General features: G+C 33.5%; 1 protein-coding gene across 4 annotated transcripts in view; it reads left to right on the forward strand.

Moving 5' to 3' along the window:
* Nucleotides 1-19,422, forward strand: part of CNKSR2 (connector enhancer of kinase suppressor of Ras 2) — a 301,363-nt gene that overhangs the window by 157,838 nt on the left and 124,103 nt on the right. For all 4 annotated transcript variants that reach the window (XM_043570940.1, XM_043570941.1, XM_043570943.1 and 1 more), the window contains exons 7-8: nt 2,455-2,514; nt 5,271-5,339. In XM_043570940.1, the coding sequence (XP_043426875.1) occupies nt 2,455-2,514; nt 5,271-5,339 (129 nt within the window). The remainder of the gene's footprint in view (nt 1-2,454; nt 2,515-5,270; nt 5,340-19,422) is intronic.

Raw genomic sequence — 19,422 nt, forward strand, 5'->3', positions numbered from 1 at the left:
AGAAAGGGAGACACAGAATCTGAAGCAGGCGTCAGGCTCTGTGCTGACAGCTCAGAGCCTGACGCAGGGCTCAAACTTACAAACTGCGAGATCATGACCTGAACTGAAGTTGGACACATAACTGACTGAGCCACCCAGGCGCCCCTCAACATTTTAGGTAGAAGACATTACTGAAATGACTTCTTAATTCAAATCTCAGTGTTTTTTTAATGTTTGTTTATTTTGAGAGAGAGAGAGCACATGGAGGAAAGGGAGAGAGAGAATCCCAAGCAGGCTTCTGCTGTCAGTGCAGAGCCTGACATGGGGCTCAATCTCACAAATTGTGACATCATGACCTGAGCCTAAATCAAGAGTCAGGCGCCTAACCAACTGAGCTACCCAGGCACCCCCAAACCTACCCAGTTTTTACTAGTACTATCCCATGAACTTTTCTTCTTCTTGTTTTTATTTCTTACTTATTTTCAATGGAAATACATGTACATTCAGTTATCTAAATACACAATTAACCTAAAGGTATGAGAAATTAACATATAGTAACCGTCTACATAAGTGCTAGAATAAGTGCTTTTCTGAAAAGATATTGTTGGTTCTTTTTTTTAATGTTTATTTATTTTTGAGAGAGGGAGAGACAGAGTGCAAGCTGGGGAGGGGCAGAGAGAGAGAGGGAGACACAGAATCCAAAGCAGGCTCCAGGTTCTGATCTGTCCACCCAGAGCCCGACGCAGGGCTCGAATTCACGAACCATGAGATCATGACCTGAGCCGAAGTCGGACACTCAACCGACTGAGCCATCCAGGTGCCCCTATTGGTTCTTTTTAAGTCCATTATATTTTATACTTCAAGTTCATTAAAATTCGTATTTTTTTTTATTTTTGAAATCAATATTTTGAAATGCAAAGCACTTGTATTAGTAAAACTTCATGTAATTATTTTCCCAAAGAGAAAAGTAACAGAATCTTCATTAGAGAGGAAAAAAGGCCATAAAATATTAAATATTTTAATATTTAATTTTGTTTTAAGTTTATTTATTTATTTTGAGAGAGAGAGCAGGGGAGGGGCAGAGAGAGAGAGAGGGAGAGAATCCCAAGCAGGCTCTGCACCATCAGCATGGGGCTGGACATGGGGCTCAAACCCACCAACCATGAGATCATGACCCGAGCCAAAACCAAAAGGTGGGCATTTAACTGACTGAGCCACCCAGGTGCCCCCATTTATAATGTGAATATTTTCTTGTGATATTTTTTCCCTTCAAGTTCTATCACTATCCATAATTTAAAGTTTTTGTTTGTTTTTACAGTTTATACAATTTCAAGATACCTAGATAACTTTAAATTGTAATAGAGAGTTTCCATATTTAATGTTTTTTTTTTTTGAGAGAGACAAAGAGAGTGAGAGAGCATGTGCAAATGAGGGGAGGGGCCGAGAGAGAGGAGAGAGAGAATTCCAAGCAGGCTCTACACAGGGCTCAATCCCACCAACCATGAGACCATGACCCAAACCGAAATGAAGAGTTTGACATTTAATTGATTGAGCTACCCAGATATCCCTAAAATGGACTTATTTACATGGAAAATGGAGGGCTGCTTGGGTGGCTCAGTCCCTTAAGCATCTGACTTCGGTTCAGGTCATGATCTCGTGGTTCCTGAGTTCAAGCCCCACATCGGGCTATCAGGCTCTGTGCTGACAGCTCAGATTCTATGTCTCCCTCTCTCTCTGTACCTCCCCACCTCACGCTCTCTCTCTCTCTCTCTCTCTCTCTCTCTCTCTCTCTCAAAAATAAACAAACATTAAAAAAAATTTTAATGGAAAATGTAATCTCACCCTATTTATTTGGAGGAGGATGTGCCACACATTACCTCTTAATTATTGATATAGAAGTGATTGGATATAATTGTTAAAATTTCATCAATAAAAATGAAGGCAGGAAATACAGGGGTCCACAAAAGAGCTGGAGAAAAAAGTTTACATTAACAGTATTCTATTACTCATCTGTCTCTAGTTAGTTGTACTTGAAGTGTCTCTGTAGAAACCTATTTTTTATTGTGTAATTTGTTTCAAGTACAATACGCTAATAACCAGTATTTGAATTTCCCATTATAACTTTTATTTTGCCACAGAACAAATAGTAAGAATCGTTGGGGGAGTGAGCTGTGTTCTTTCTTCAGGATATTGAATTACCATGCTACATTTTATAAATTTTACAGGCAATTTACTTAACAAGTAGTTACTTGATTAAGTTGAGTACAGGCTTCTTCAGCCAAACTTTAAAAACCAGAACATTCAGTTAGGAATTTTTTACTAGTTTAAAGACATCATTATTGAATAAGGATTCATTGGGCCTGTAGCATTTTGATAGGATAAATTTTTTGTGTGTGTAAATGAGGTTATAATATACTTGAATATTCCAATATTCTAGTCACTTCACTTGTTTTTATGATGCTGTCTTTTTCTTAGGGTATGTATATTAAATCAACATATGATGGGCTCCATGTAATTACTGGAACTACAGAAAATGTAAGTATTGTAACATTCCAGATTTTGGTGTGTGTATTTCTTTTTATTGTTAAACAACTTACTTACCACACATAATTGAGGTTGACTTCTGAGGACATGAACAGATTAGGAGAAAAAACTAAATAAGACACATTGAGTTAGTGCTGGTTTGGAAAGAATTTCAGTCATTTCATTTAGTTTAGAATAATTGGTTACTTAGAGTAAATCAGATGTTTTCTGTTTACAGCCAGATATTTGCCTTTTTAAGTATTTCCTGGTTTATGACAAGTTATTGTGACATCTGAAAGAATCCACTTCCATCTGTCAAATAGGTTAGTTATGTTAAAAAAATTTATGTAAGAAAGAAGCATCAGATAATTCAGGCTTTCTGAATACTGCATTATAATTCAGCTTAATTCATTGGAGAGACAGCATGGTATAGCTCACCAGTTTTCACAGTGAGGTCCCTCTCTGGATGAGCAGCATCACGCTCCCTTGGCAACTTGTTAGAGATACAAATTCTCACACCCGACCCTAGAACTACTGAATCACAAATTCTGCAGACCACCCTGTTTCTTATTAAAAGAGAGTATGTTTTAACAGGTGATTCTGAGACATGCTCAAATTTGAGAACCTCTGCAAACCATGGGTCAGAGTCCCTAGACCTAAGTCCCACAATTAGTTCTACATCTTAATGGCAGTGTAATTCTTGGCAAGTCACTTACCCTATCATTGCTTTAGTTTCTTCAGCTGTAAATTGGAAATATTATCTGCACTACATACCTCACTAAGTTGATACGAAAATCAAATAAGCTAATAAATGTGTAAGGCTATGCTGTAAAGAGCTACAGAAATGTGAAATGATCGTGTTGAGCCTGAACACTATCAGTATAATAGATTTGAATAGTGTAATAAATCATTATTCCCATATTTGTTTGTCCCAGATTTCCATCTTACTCTTAAGTAGGTGCTGAGCTATGAATTGTTTTTCTTTTAGAAATTCTCACTAACTGCATATTAATGCTGTGTTCCTTCAAAGACTGAGGCGGAGTTAATCTCTAATTATTATAGATCTCAATATCTTACCAGCATTTTCTTTTTTTAAAAAAATCAACATTCTCTTCATCTAATTCACTTATTAATCATTTATTGTTTTTTTTTCTACTCACTTCTCTTGGTTTCTTGAGAATAGTGAAACACATTATATAGATTGCAGTTGGATTCCTGTACTGGTTTCACATTTGGTATTAAGTATAAATTATATGGGATCAGAAATATCAGTTATATGCTTATTGTCAACCATTTAAAAAATTTAAATGCAGTGATATACTGTAAACTATACTCCTGTCACTGATCATTCTTATTTTTTTGTACATTCCTCTGACCCTTCATTTATTCATTTGTTCTTATAACAAACTTTTGCTTCATGTCTGCTGTGTTCCAAGCAAGGGGCTAAGTATTGAATTTTTAAACTAAACTAGCTTGCTGTTCCTAAAGAATGCAACTAGGGGTTTATGTGTGTAAACAGGTAGTGAAATTTGCATAGACAGACAAAGGAAAGAATCATAAATTCTGCCAAGTAAAACCAGAGAAGGAATCACAGAAATGTTGATGTGGAACTGTATCTTGAAGAAATTGATAGGAATTCATCTCTCTATTGTCTGAAGTCTGTAAAAAAGTTAAACACTATGTACAGCTCATATTAATTACTCAGTAATATTTGATAAATGGGTGAGTGATCACAGAAAGATTGATTTTGTGAGTAGTTCAGATATGAACCATATATTAATGGCTCATCACTTAATTCTTTATTCTTGAAAGTATTTCATACTTTTTGGCATCCTTAGTCATTTATCATTAGGAGATCTGTGTTGAGTCTTAGTAAAGAGCTGCTCACTAAAGTGGTTAAGTTACTTTGCTCTGCTCTGCCCTAGTTTCTTAATTTTCTCATAGGTAAAATGAGAAGCTTGGACAAAATGATCTCTAGAGTCCCATTTAACACTGAAAGTCTATAATTTATATTATTCCCTTTTTTACTTATCTGTGAAAGAGGTTGGTTCAGTTTCTTTCAATTTTATATACCAACTATCATTTTCTTTTTACACCATGACTAGAGCCATTGGCTTGATGTTTTTCTTCTATATTCTCCTTTAAAAAGATCAGTTATGAATCAGATAGCACAGGAACTGAGTATAGTTACAACTCTGTTACAGTAATGATTTACAAACTTGTCAGAATTATTGCATCATACTTGTCTGATTTGGTAATAAGCCTACCTTCTAAAGGTGCTATGAAAAAATACATTTTTTTCTTGTTACAATACCATTCTTAGGGTTGAGTTAATATCCTAGATGAACTACCCTCTTAAGAGTTTACTTGTATTATAACTTGAGTAACTGGATTTGTCTGAGATATCATCTTACCTTGAATTCTGGCCTATGACAGATAATTCTTTTGCGAATTTCAAAATTTGTTGAATTGAGGTTAATATTACTTCAAGACTTCTTTGTTTTGAAATAATTGGAAATTGGAAATGAATAAAAAATAAACTGGATATCACTTTTCAAGTAAATTTTAACTTTCAATTATTTTAGTTATCTATAGAATACAAACAATATATTAAACACTTGTAGTGATTTGTATTAGCTTAATTTTTTAAAGAAGATAATTGAAGTCTTGATCTAATTTAAAGATGTATACTTACTGTAGTATTTTCAGGGAAAGGAAATGACTGATAAAATTTGTGTTTTTTATCATTTCCATTATGTTAAATTTAGTCACCTGCAGATCGGTGCAAGAAAATCCATGCTGGCGATGAAGTGATTCAAGTTAACCATCAGACTGTGGTATGTATAATTACCTTATGAGTCAATGGGAGGAACTAATATAAATATTTGCTAAAGCTTTAAAAGAATAGCAATTGAAATAAAACACCTGTTGTGTACAAAATGACTGAACAGCCTTTCTTAAGATAGCTGAATAAATATTCATATTTGATAGAAGGTAAGGCATAGTTTTTTAAAAAACATGGTTTTAATATAAGGCTTGGAAATATTGGTGTTGACTGAGGTTACATATGCATTTCTACATGGGCAGGTATGGGATAACGTTATACACCCCATGAATTGAGATAATAATTTTGGGATAGAAATTAATGTAAATGCATACAAATTCAACCTTTTCTTGATAAAACTTTTTAAGTTTTACTTTACAAACTATTGAATTACCTAGTAGGTATGTTTTGTAACAGCATACATTCATTCAACTACTTTAACATTGATTTGTTCACTGAAGTGTCTGGTAGAATGGTTTATTTTAAATGTCAATTTTTTTTTTAATTTTAACATTAATAGCTAAATTGGCTCTTCATTTCCCAGAAGGAGACTACAGTTTTTGTTTTAAAACTGTTGCACTTAACTAAATAAGTTCCTAAAATTTTCTTGCTCTGTGAACCTCATGAATCCATTTCTAGGCTAAGATCTTGACAGCGGCACTTTTGTGTAAGTGTTAGACTTTCAAGGGCCTTTTTCTTAATGTTAGGTTTAGAAAATGAACATCGTGATTTTTCACTTTGGTTTGTTTTCTGTCTCAGTTGATTTACTTACTTCTTCTATATCTGCCAAAATAAAGTGTATTGTTTAAAACAAATGAAGTTAAAATAATAATTATTAATACAATAAGCTTCATTTGGAAAAAAATGTGTTTTTTGTGGTAAATATTTACTTATAGCTCACTAATCCTTTAGAATTAATAGTTATTTCTTATTGTACCCTTTAACCAAATTTTTTTGCCTATTCTAGTCATAGAAGAAACTTTTAAAAAGAAAGGCTATATTTTGGGGATAAGAAGACTGGCGTGAAAAACTCCAATCTTTCTAATTGATACTAATGTCGAGGCAGAAGCCATTTCATTTTTGGCTTTGAGTGAACTGAGAACTTTGTGATATTGTAGAGAGGCTCCTGAACACTGATAATCAAACTTATGCTGTTTCTTCAATGAATTCACTAAGTGAATAAAAGTTAATAAAAGTTTAAAAAATTAAACGTATAGGTGTAAGGTTAATACTAATTAATGCAGAATTTTGGTAATCAGCAAACCTTTCCACACTATAACAATTTTGATAATGAGAAAGTTGTCATTACTAGAAACTATACAAAGTGGCCGTCCTAACTAAAGTTTCTTGTCCCCTCGACTGAGGATTTGGGCAGTGGGATAAAGCAGGTACTCCAGTAGACAGGAAACTTCTTCCTCTTATAATGTTCATGCTGCCTCCATTCTTGCAATGTGACCTTAACAAACATGACATCTTTTCAATACTTGGACCAATATCAAGTTGGTCAATCCTAAGAGAGTAGAAATTAGTCTCTGATGAAAAATAAAATTGTTCAAAGGATACTCTTTGTGGAGCAAAGATTCTGATGTTTACAAATGAATATGAAAGTCTTTAAAGGACTACAAGTGAACTAATAAAATCTATATGGATTGGCAATATGTAAATACTGTGAAAATGTATAAATACATCTTTGCATCACAGGTATATTCTAGAATATTGAAAATGACAGAGAATGATGGTTGGGGAAACTTGCTTCTAGTTTTTGCTCTGAAATTGACTTATGGCTTTAAGCAAATCATACTAACTAGTTAAGCATCACCTTACCATTTCATAATAATAATAACCATAGCCAACACTTACTGAGTTCTTACAGAGTACCAAGCATCATGCTAAGTACTTCATGTATTTTATGTCACTTACTACTTAAAATAATTATATGAAGAAGGTATTTGTGGAAATTGAGACTCAGAATGTTTGACTCACCTGCAACTCAAAGCTCTCTGACTCCAGGGCCTTCAATTTTGTTACATTCCCTCCCCAAACTCAAATTATAAAAGTATTAAACAAAGGGGAAGAATTCTAAGGATCATGTAAGTAAAACTCAGGATTCAGTGAGAGATTAAGCAGGGGTGAAAGGTAAGAAATTTAACTTTATTGTTACTTCCTCACTCCTTTCTTTCAGATTGATACGTAAACACGTGTCACAATGCCAGGCACTCATTAAGAACTCAATAAAAATTAACTTTCCGACCTCCCTTCCTCCCTTTTACCTACAACAGCTATTGGACCAATTGGAGTCATATTTCTTGGCAAACTGCTACTAGAGCCTACAAATTGATTCTGGGGAGTAACACAGACATTCCCTGACAGGAGAATACATTGAATTCCCTGAAAGTAGACTTCCTTAATAACGTGATCAATTACCAGATTTTCTTCTTTACATTCAAATGAGAAGCATATTTATGTAAGAATGGTGCATTGTATTAAAGGCAGCCTAGTCTGCCCTCTCTTGCTGTTGCCTCCTTTGTGGTCTATACAATGCTTTTAACTTCTTACTAGATAATATACAGAGGTGATAAAATGGAAGTTATCTTGTTTTTGTTACTATAAAAGGTTTGGTAGGTAGATAAATTAGTTGAAATAGATATAAATTATTTGTAGTCTACAAAGTCCCCTTCTATCCCTACATTAATTAACAGAGATATTCGGGGTTGGTTATGATTTAATAATTATGTTAAGGTATGACCTAAAACATTGGAAATACTTATTTAATATTATTTTTTAATCCAGTGATTAATTGACCAGTATAGTGAGATATTGCCAATATTGTTCAAAAACAATTTAGACCTAATAATGAAGAGTAATGTTCAATCTTATAATTTGAATGTTATTACCTCAGTTAGTATTTTTCTGTAATTCTAAAATTTTCTACTGCTAAAGTTAGTAATGTACAATATAAAATCGGACAACTTTTCTTATTTTAAAACCCATAGAAAAGCAATTTGAAATTTTTCCCTAAGGATATGAGAAAGTTGAATAACTCACAGATGAATTCTAATATTATTTTTTGAAATTGCTAGTATGGTATATCTTCAAGATGTCCAATTAGGTGTATGTGTTTTCTAGTTTGCTCTTTTTTTAAAAAGTATATTTTCTTATTTGAAATGAAACTGGAAGTTTTATGTCCTTTTTCATATTGCTATATTCTTTATTATAAATGGCTTTTAAGCTTTTCAAATCAACACACTTCTGTGGCTGAGAAACTGTGGCTGCCAGGTAGAAAGAAGAAAAAATCATGAACATCCAAGCAAAGCAGACTGAGTCCTATTGCATGTCTTGCCCGCCAGTGAAGATCCAACTCCTCACAGCTGCTGGAATCTCCCAAGATTTTTTCCACTTCATCTGCCACACTACATCCCTCTCTCTGGGAGATACCTCGGCATAGTTTGAACCAGCAACTCTGCCCTCATGATGCACTTTTAACACGTTTTTTTAGCTGATGAGACTATAGTTATTAAATCTATTTGGGCATATTCCTAATGAATCTGTTAAATTTTATGTTAATACTGTTTTTGGTGTGTAAGTGTTTTAAAGATTCTATCCATACTAAAAACAAGTATTTTCTTCTTACAAATATCAGTTAAAAGGAGTGGGGTATGTGGTGGTTGAATCCAACATTTGGAAAATTTCCTTTCATTTTGTGTAAATATTCAAACATATTCACTCTTATTTTGAAAGGTCTTCTGGAACCTGAGTACCTTCTGGCAAGAAATGGTTTAATATATGTGGCTTTTATAATATATGTGGCCTTTATAAGGCTACTGGAATGGAAAATAACTAGGTTGGGATAGTAAAAAAGATAGACATTAATAAATAGCTGGGATGTTGGACACTGATTAGTGAGAAATGGAAGATGAATTCTATGAGCTAGTGGTCTTTGTTACCCCCTAAATGGTAAATAATTGCTCAACAAGATTTGCAGATGGTGGCAGTGGGGGCTGGGGGAAGGAGAACATATTAAAGAACTATTGAATCATCTGGAAAGGTCATTCTAACTTCATTTATATAATTCTCAAAGGTGTCTCCCTTATTCTATCTTATTCTCACCTCTAGTCTCTCCTTTTTGACTCTGTCCTCACCCTTTTGTTCCTTCAACCCCATAACAACAGGAAGAGTATTGTTTAAAAGGGAAGCCAGCATATTCAGAATGGATGCAGTATGTGGTGACCCATTAAAGCCAAGCTTTCCCTTCTCCTCCCTCTCATCCTACCACCCAGTCCCTGGACTTCCACAAGGAGTGGCTTAGTCAGTGAAATCAATACCATGGTATTGACTAACACCACATGTGCTTTTTTTCTCTCTCTCTCTCTGTCTCTCTCTCTCTCTTTTAATTTACCAAATTATTGTCTTTATTTTTTAAGGTTTTTTTTTTCTAATTCTATTTTCTTCTCCTTTCCTTTGCCATCCTCATCACTTCTCACTTGACTGTTTCTCCTCCATTCTTCATTGTTCATTTTTTTTTATTCTTGCCTATTTTATTCTGTTCTTCCTTCTAAGATGAGAAAGTATTTACCTTATAATTCCTTATGCCCAATATATTGAAAACTGAGACCTCAAATGGTAGTATTTCTGGTGCACCTCATGTCTTATCCCTGTAAACACAAGATGTTGCTGGAATACAGACATTGATTATATTAGCATGGTGTTTCACATATTGCTAAATGAATGATTATGATAATACCATAAAATAACTCTGTTAAGATTTTAAGGAATTGGTATTCTAAAACAGGACGTGAATGTTCTCTTTTCTAAGGGAAAAAAAAATCATGAAGAGTCATTTACCAAAAATTAAAGGATCCAGTGCATCATGGATTTTAGTTACTCATAGTAATATTGAATTTCAGATCACCTTATATAATAGGTAGTTTATGAGGTTATAATAGATTTTTTCTTCTTTTTGGCATTAAACATTGTAGATTTGATGAGAATGTGTGGAAACTGGTTTCAAAGTTCCACATATTGATTTAAGCTATGTATTTTATTTTGCCTAGAGAAATTAATTCATTACTTTATTATCCAACATAATACTTTATGTGTTTTCTATTACCAACTGAAATTTATTATATTAAGTTTTATATAAAGGAGATAATTTGTATGATGCCTTAGTAATGATAACTTCCTGTTAACCAATTTATTTTTTCTGCAGATTTCTACATTCTGACATTTTTTTCTTAGCTTCACCAGGAAAACATAATTGCTTTTGAAAATGGTTACTCCAGTTTGTTGTTATTAGTAGTATACATCTTTGGTTTCAACATACAGTTAACATGATCTCATTATTTTTACATGCAATTTTAAGAGATTTTCTTATAAGTGATTATTTTGTGTTTCAAATGTATCTATTGGCTGATGTTCTTACTTACTAAGCTTACTAAGTGTGCAACTCACTTGCAAATTAGTATCAATACCTGCAGCCCTTTTCCTACCCCTAGCAAAAAGGCAAAAGTCAGCCAGTCACAATTGCCTCATTCACTGTCTGTCTATAATAGAGGTGGGCAATTAGTAGATAACATTTAAGTGCCTGATAAAGGAAAAAATTATCGCATGAAAGGGAAACACATTAGAGTATCACAAAATAGGGAATTTAAGAGATAATGATAATAATCTTAAATTCTTTTTTAGGTTACTTAGCCTTAAGATTCAAATGTAGACTTCATCCACTAAATTAATATTCTGGTCAGCCTGGTGGCTGAAATTTTAGGTAATGTAACAACTGATTACTTTTACATTTCACTCATCTTACTATCCTAATACTGGGCAATAAAGAGTTTTTTTTAATTGGAACAAATGGCTTAGAGAGTTCACTCTGGCCCCATTTGGAGCTGACATTGAGTTACCTTTTTTGTCTGAGTTATTAGGTTTCTGACAAAATTATTTCTAAAGATAACTACAGCAGTCAAAGTATTTACAGCCATTATGGAAGTTTTTAAACTATATTTTTTATTAATAAAGATTTAAAATGCTGTTTATTTAGTTATATCTGCATATATACACATGCTTTGGGGTTTTTTGCTACATATAGATAACTATTGCACTGTTTGCTTATATTTTCAAGTAAATGTGTCTTTGTTAAATGTCTAACAGTAAATGATATTATAAACATTATTCATAGCAAAAGTTGTACATTTATAAGCCTGTTATTTTTTGAATAGTAGGGGTTTGGTTACTTTTAATTATATTTTCCATTTGGATTCCTAAATGAAATTTAAGCATGATTTTTCATAAATACACGTGTTTTCTTCATTCCTTCTCAAAATTCTTATAAATAGGAGCTGTAGATTTTTAGATAACAATGCTCTGTTTCATTCCTTAGTTTCCTTGACTAAGACTCTTTGTTTTAAAATGCCTATTTCCAACATCTTTACAATAAGAACAGAAATGGAATATAAGAAGGAATGGCTGATATAATAATTTCTTAATATGTAAACACAAAATTGTTTAAAATTTAACTCATGTAAATATCTTTTAAAATTTTAGTTAAAAACCTATATTATTCTGGTTCTTTTAAAATGTTATTGATTTTGGGGAGAATGAGGTTCTGTGGTATTATTCACCCCCAAAGTGAATGTGATTTGTCTTCTTCCTCCATCTTTCCCTAGCAGAGGCTTTCAGATTCACTCAATTTTATGTTAGAATGAAATAAAAATAACATTGGCTTTTATTGAATTTTCTATAGCATATATGAATGTAAACCATTAATCCCCCAAAATAAACCTTTGGCCTTCAGAAACCACAATATTACCAAACACCATATGGAAGTGGAAAAGGGGAAAGAGAGCTTTATGCTCAAGATGCTAAACTGTACCCACAGTTTTTAAATAAGCCTGCCACAGAAGCAAAGACACCAGTGACAGAAAGGTTGCAGTTAGTATATGTAATAGAAACAGGAAATTATGCAAGTAACAGGATATGTAAATCAGTCACTCTTGGTGAAAACTATGTGGGTGATTCGTAAAACTTACAGGAAAAAAAATGACTTTTCTTCCTCCCACGAGCTTCCCCATGAGCCAACCAAGAAATTCTGATGTAGCCCTCAGAACTTGTTGGTTATGGAGAAAAAGGTTCCAGGAAGGTGGTGTGCAGTAGGTAAAACTACTAGTTTATTGTAGTCCTTAAGTTGGCTTTGTGTCTTGGACTACTTGTTCATTTTGTAGCAGTGAGAAATTGTGTTCTCTGTGCTTTCTCCTTAAATATACTACACACATTGTGTATATGACTATCTGTGAGGTTCACATGAAAATATTAGGTACTAAAACATACATGTAAATCAAATTGTGAGCAACTCAATATGGTCCAAGTTTCACACTAAAATGAAGCCACATAAAAAACAAATGCCTTGACATCATCTTATTTCACTGGATAAGTGACCTGTAAAGTTAAGGAGGACATGAGATGAATCATGGTTCAATGAATAAAGATGTAAAATTGTGGAATTTTTTCCCCTAATAAAAGTCAAACTTTTAATTCCCATATTCCTTCTTTTCAAATGCTTGTTCCCTTTATCTTCTCTCTATATTACCTTTCCTAAACTAATGTTTGTAAAAATAACAATACTAAGGTTTTGTTTAAAGTTACTTCATGGGGCGTCTAGGTGGCTCAGTCGGTTAAGCATCCGACTTCGGCTCAGGTCATGATCTCGCACTTTGTGAGTTCGAGCCCCGCGTTGGACTCTGTGCTGACCGCTCAGAGCCTGGAGCCTGCTTCAGATTTTGTGTCTCCCTCTCTCTCTGCCCCTCCCCTGCTCATGCTCTCCCTCTCTCTCTCCCAAAAATAAACATTAAAAACATTTTTTAAGTTACCTCAGTAACTTTTAGTAATGCAAAGGAATAGAACATTATAATAAATATCTCAGCCAGAAAAGATTTGGTAAAAATTGAGTGTCATCAGTCACAGCATGGTGGATTGTGTATTGAATTAAGTCTATTCAGTGCTTTTAAAAAGAGCAGGACATTTGGGTATAGCATGGCTGATGTCATCAGACATTCATATAGGCACACCTCAAATCTCTTCGAAATATCCCTTGTGAAGAGGTATAATTTATACATTACAACTTGTGAGTAAGAGTGTGTGTATACACAAGAGCATGTGTAAATGTTAATGAATCTATTACTTTGTCTTGTGAAGGATAATAACTTTAAAAATAGTTTAAGAAATGTCCTATCTCCCTGTCTAGGTATAGAGATGCTTTCTTGTAACTTCAAATACAGCTGTGACAAAGGTAAAGAAGTTCTGGGTTGATAGGCCTAAATTATTCCTTTATGCTTATTTTAACTTTGGCTTCTTGGTATAGAGATTATTTTCATGTGTTAGTCAAATAATTCACCAGGTGTTTGGGAATCAGATAGGCTAGGTCATGTACTAAAGGGATCAGAGACTACTTCTTCCCTCTATGTACCAAGAGGAAAGGAAGCCACTCATCTCTTCAGCACCAACCCCAAAACCTCTTATGCACCTAATCTGGGCAACCCATTGTCCAAGGACCTGCCACTTATGGTGCCCTTCACCCAAGGAACCCCTGGTGTCTGCTAAAGCCTGATCAAAGCAATTACAAGCCCCATCTACAAGAAAGCAGAACCTCTGGCTTTTAACACTTGGGATACCTTAAAGACTCTCTTGGGAAATTTTAATCCTGTTTGTGTTGCATGTAAAATACATTTCAGTGTGCAAGTTGGAGAGTACATCTAAACTAGTAAGTGGTAGGACTTGCCATTGCTTAGAGACACTGGCTTGTGCTACCTTGGACAGTCAGGGAAGATAATATTAGTAGTTCAACATGTGAAAAATATACTATCTATAACTTATAATAATACATAATTTGTATAACATGCATATGGTGGTTTTTAAAAGATTCATTCCAGACCATGAAGTTAATATGAATGAAATATTCTAATGTTGAGAAAGAGAAACTTGGACTACTTACAACCACTATAAACATTTTACTGATTAAAAAAAAAACCTTCTTAAAAGTGTTTCTATAATGTGTATGATAAAGCAGAGTCTTTCTATGACAAATACATACTTTATTCACTGTTACATTTCTTGTCATAATCACATCACTATGACTTTAGGTCTGGAGTATCCAAGATGCAAATGCTATTTTTTTTCAAATGTTCATTTATAAGAAAGTTTATTTGGTAATTTGGTGTAAAGAAAGTCTCTTATAACTTAAGTATCATCAAGTATATTCATTTACAGAAAAATTCAATACATCTTGGTTTTACACACAAAACTAAACTCCCATTGGAGTTTCAAAGCACCTTATTGTCTCTGAAACACATTCTCCTGTTACTATATCATGTCACTAGTCGAGTTTTTAACATATATTAAGTGTCTGCCGTTTGTAAAGCACCTTATTGATTGCATGTATATCCAGACAAATAAGACTCTAGTTTTATTTAGAAATGTTTAGAATCCAGGTGATTTTAACACATGATGAAGTCTGAGAACCACATGAAAGGGAAATAATAGACAACTATGGCCATATTGACAAAGGAACTATTTGAGGAGTTGATTCTTTGGTTGGGCCTTCAGAGAAGGGAAGAATACTTTTTCACTGTAGCAGTATTTTGGAGCTGCAAAAGTATAGAGACAGAAAGACCAGTTAGGACCCTATTTTAAGTCTAGCAAGCAAAGCAAACCAGAACTAAGTCAGTAAGAAAAGACATTAGTTGCTATGATCTATTCGTTAGGACACATGGATTAAAAAAGGGGGAAGTGGTCATAGGTAATGCCATACTCCAAATTTGAGAGGATGAGGAGGAACTTGTTATTGATGTTGAATGAGGGCAGGGAGATACTGAGTTTGATTTTCAAAATGTTGCATTCTTGAACTACCAGTGGGATATTTAGGGAGTGGGGCATGCTTGCTCTCATAATACTTTGTGCTTTCGAATCAAACTGACTTGAATATGAATTCGGGCTTTGCCACTTAACCATATTTGTAATAGTAGCTGAGAAAACTTAATCTCTTTTTGCTTCAGATTTTTCACATGTGAAGTAAGTTTAATAGTTCACCTCATAGAGCTGTTAAGAATTAAAATATAAATAAAAGCAATGTAATATAGATATGAAGAATATAGCATAGTGAATTATTGTTGCTTGATTAGTAAGTAGCTATTAGTATGGATGAACTGAACTCTTGCAAGTATGTCACTAGAGTTCTTCGAGGAAGCAGAGATGATTAGATTTGAGAGTCATATACACAAAGTTGTTAAAGGAATCTCTGGGAAGAGAAGAGATCATTGTAAGAAGACAGCATGCAGTATTAGGGGTCTAACAGCCTAGGGTAAATACCTACATTTATTGGTTGTGAGGAGGAAGAAAAGGTGGAGAATGAGCAATCTGAGAATATGCCAGTACCTAATCTGTTGTTTCATTTATTTCCATTTTCCTACCCATTCTGTGCATTAGAGTTGGAATGTATCGTGGCTTTGGAAATCTGTTGTAATCATTTAGCCTCTGCAAGAATATTGAAACATTTCTCGTGGTGTTGAGCTCACTATTTCACGAGTTAGCTGATTCTGTTTTGGATGTCTTTAATTATTAGAATGTTTTTCTTCATATGTATCTTTAGCCCTTTATCTCTTAAAATTTTGTACCTTATTTAATGCCTTTCCATATTAGTGGATTAGTCTCTTGCGTTAGCCACCACTAGGATCCCTTCTTCCTTCTTTCAAAGCTCCATCTCCTGGTACAAAAAGGCTTTCATTGCAGCCAATGTAAAGAATACAATCGTTCTTTAAAATTACTTTTATATCTTTACATGGTTTCTTGGGTCTGTCACATAATATGTTAAAACTATAGCCAGAAACAAATGAGAAAAGGAAAAACTAATCTTGAAAAATGAATAGTTTACTTATTTTCACATGTGTGTACCATTACCTTTAGATCCCAACATGGAGGCTCCAAACTTCTTGAAGTTGTAACTCACATACTTGCCTCTTTTTATCATACCGCCTATAATCTGTCAACCATAAGTATCTCAATAACAGTTAAAGAGAAATAAGTTAATTTCAAGAAATCACTACACTTAATTATATGGCTAAAGATATGTTAGGATATCATAGAACCAAAGATGGGAATCATTTTCCCCAGAACTGTAGTACCATGTCATATTTGCCCTTCAATAGAACATGGTACAATGCAATAAATGGGTACAATTGTTAAGAATTGTATGTAGTAGACAAGATAGAAACTAATGAAGAAATGAACCAAATTAGAGAGTTCCAGATAGGACTAAGGAAAAGGACTATTTGAATGAGAGATGAAAGATCTAGTTGCAACTAGCAAGCACTGGATGGGACTGATACAGCTATAGCCTACCCGTGTTCATAGAAAAAAAATGTCACACATAGGCTGTGAATTACTTAGCCAGCTTCATTCCCATTCAGTAAATAACGTATGAACCTGACTTAACACTTAAGTTTATCTACTGAAATCATTTATTGAATCAAAAATCAACAGATAATATAATTCTTGACTTAGTAAGCACTGCTAATAATCTTTTTTGCTAATCATCTGAAAGGATAATTAACAGCAGACATGATTACCCCATTGCCACCTTTCATTTTTTTAAATAGTGTTGTCTTTCTAGTTCTATACTTTTTGTGGAAATTGTCCCTCCATAACAAACAGTCCTCATTAAGTAATTAATAAAATTCATTATTTTATAACTGGAATATTATATTCATGGGCTAAACCCATTTATTTTGTTGATTTTGTTGTTTATAATGATTTGTGTTTATCACTAAAAGTTCAGAAAATAAAAGTATAAAGAAGAAAATGTATATTTCAGTCCTTACTTCCATTTAGCATAACCACTGTTAGCGCTGTTGTATATCTATGTTTTCTACATTTATATACAATTTTTTTACAAAATAGAGTTGAGTTACATTTGCTATCTTGGAACTTTTTTCCACATAAAAATTTTTATTTCCGTTACTAATGGACATTTACATAATGTACAAATTTTGGTTGGTTTTAACAGTACTGTGACACACATGTTACACATTTATCTCTGCTTTTATTCAAATCATTTCCTTGTGGTAGTGGAAGTAGAATTGGGAGGCCAGAGATACATACTTTAATGAGTCTTCATGGATATTTGTTTACTTTCGTTTAAAGTACTACTAATGTTATGTCAGTGAGAATGGGAAGGCTGATTAAAACATAGAAAATTTGTGTTGTATGTAAGTGATTAATCACTGAATTCTACACCTGAAACTAATATTGCTCTGTATATTAACTAACTGGAATTTAAATAAAAAGTTGGAAAAACACTGAAAAAAATACTAAAATTATGTACTTTTCTGCCATTAAATAACATTCAGCTATAAAATTAAACTCTAACAAAGTTATTACTTTCTCATCAATAAACAATTCCAATTTCTCATGAAAAAGCAATTCCATTTTGGAGAATTTCATATTCAAAAAGAGCATAGAGAAAGTTTAAAAGAACAGGATGAATCAAATTACAGTGAATATTATACAGGAAAACGCCATCTAGCCTTAGAAATTTTCAACTAGTCACCATGATCATATCAGAATAAAATGGAAAGAAATTGGTGGATAGAAATGTGTAATTTGTTGTTGAGAATACATATGCTGAAAGGAAAATATGGCCATCATATTCAATGCTTTAGTATAGTTAGTAATTCTTTGAAAAAAATAAATGATAAAATGTGGTTATTATTAATAATTTGCTCATAAATTCTTTGTATAAACAGTATGTTTTCTCCATCCAAACTTTGAACTCAAAAATCTGTTCACATATTTTTTGACAAGCAAAATGAACACTTGGATTTGAATTCACTTTGCTTTGACTCTTGGCTTATCAAAATGGCTTATAGAGACACTAGTTGGCTATCAGAGAAATCAGATTCAATGTAATATACCTTTGGGCACATAATAATCCTCACTTATATGTAATGGGAGATATTTGACCAGTTTCATTACTTTAGTGATCTGCATTAATGTGATTTTTTAACTGGCAGCCTCTTATTCGTGTTAGGCAAGTATCATAATGATCACTTTGATTCATATCTGAGACCCCTGAGTTTTTAAGCATTGTAACATCTCACCTCTTTTCTGTCCTTTTTCTCTTCACCATCACTCCATTCAGCTGCAAAAGAGGTTATGATTTAAATGAATGCCCACTCATTAGATAAGCCAGAGTCACCCATTATCCTACAGTAGCTGCCATCCAGAGTACCTCTTCATCATAGTCTCAGGATCTGTGGTTCTTTTGGTAGAAGTACTTATTCTTTTCAGCTTGATCATTATCTTCCCAGCAAAAAACATGATGAATAACAGGCAAAGGCACCCATTCCCTTACACTTGGGTGCCTAGGAAAAACTACAGTACTGTTCAGATGATTTGCTAAATCCCACTTGTAATCCAGGATAAATTTTGATCCAATGTATTTATATAACATCCTGGAAATTTCTAATCCATTAAAGTTGGGATAAAAGGTTCTCTCTTTTAAGTGTGAAGTGTGTGTTTTTTTTAATCTTGGAATCATAGCTATTTTTAATATGTTTCTTTAAAGCATAGTTAGAGGATTTCAGTTACCTGATAACTGCATAACTAGTCCATCTTGAAGCAAACTAAAATTATTCTATGTTTAAAAGCTTAAAGGGATGACGAGTGAAGTAATTTAACATGGATAACAGTTGAGCCAGGTTTCAGGACATTTATCAAATACTTCAATTTAATTATACATTATGTTTTGAGGTGATATTCAAGTAGAATGGCTTCATTAAATTCAGCACATTTTAAGTTTATAGGGTTGTTTGGAACACATGTCCAATAGCCGCAGCATGGGAGTAGTGTTACGTTGTCATTTTTTTTTTATCCTTATAGCATGGGAAAGGATTGATTTTACTGATGCTGTCTTCCATGCATCAGAATGTTGCCTTGGTTTGTCAGTACCAGCTAATGGTAGTATAAAGTCACTCTAATTTAGAGACACTTGTACCACAGATCTCTAAAAGATGGTGATGAGAAAGCATGTGGTATAGGTTGTAAGCTCAGGACAT

Source organism: Prionailurus bengalensis, chromosome X (genome assembly GCF_016509475.1).
Source record: "Prionailurus bengalensis isolate Pbe53 chromosome X, Fcat_Pben_1.1_paternal_pri, whole genome shotgun sequence".
NCBI lineage: Eukaryota > Metazoa > Chordata > Mammalia > Carnivora > Felidae > Prionailurus > Prionailurus bengalensis.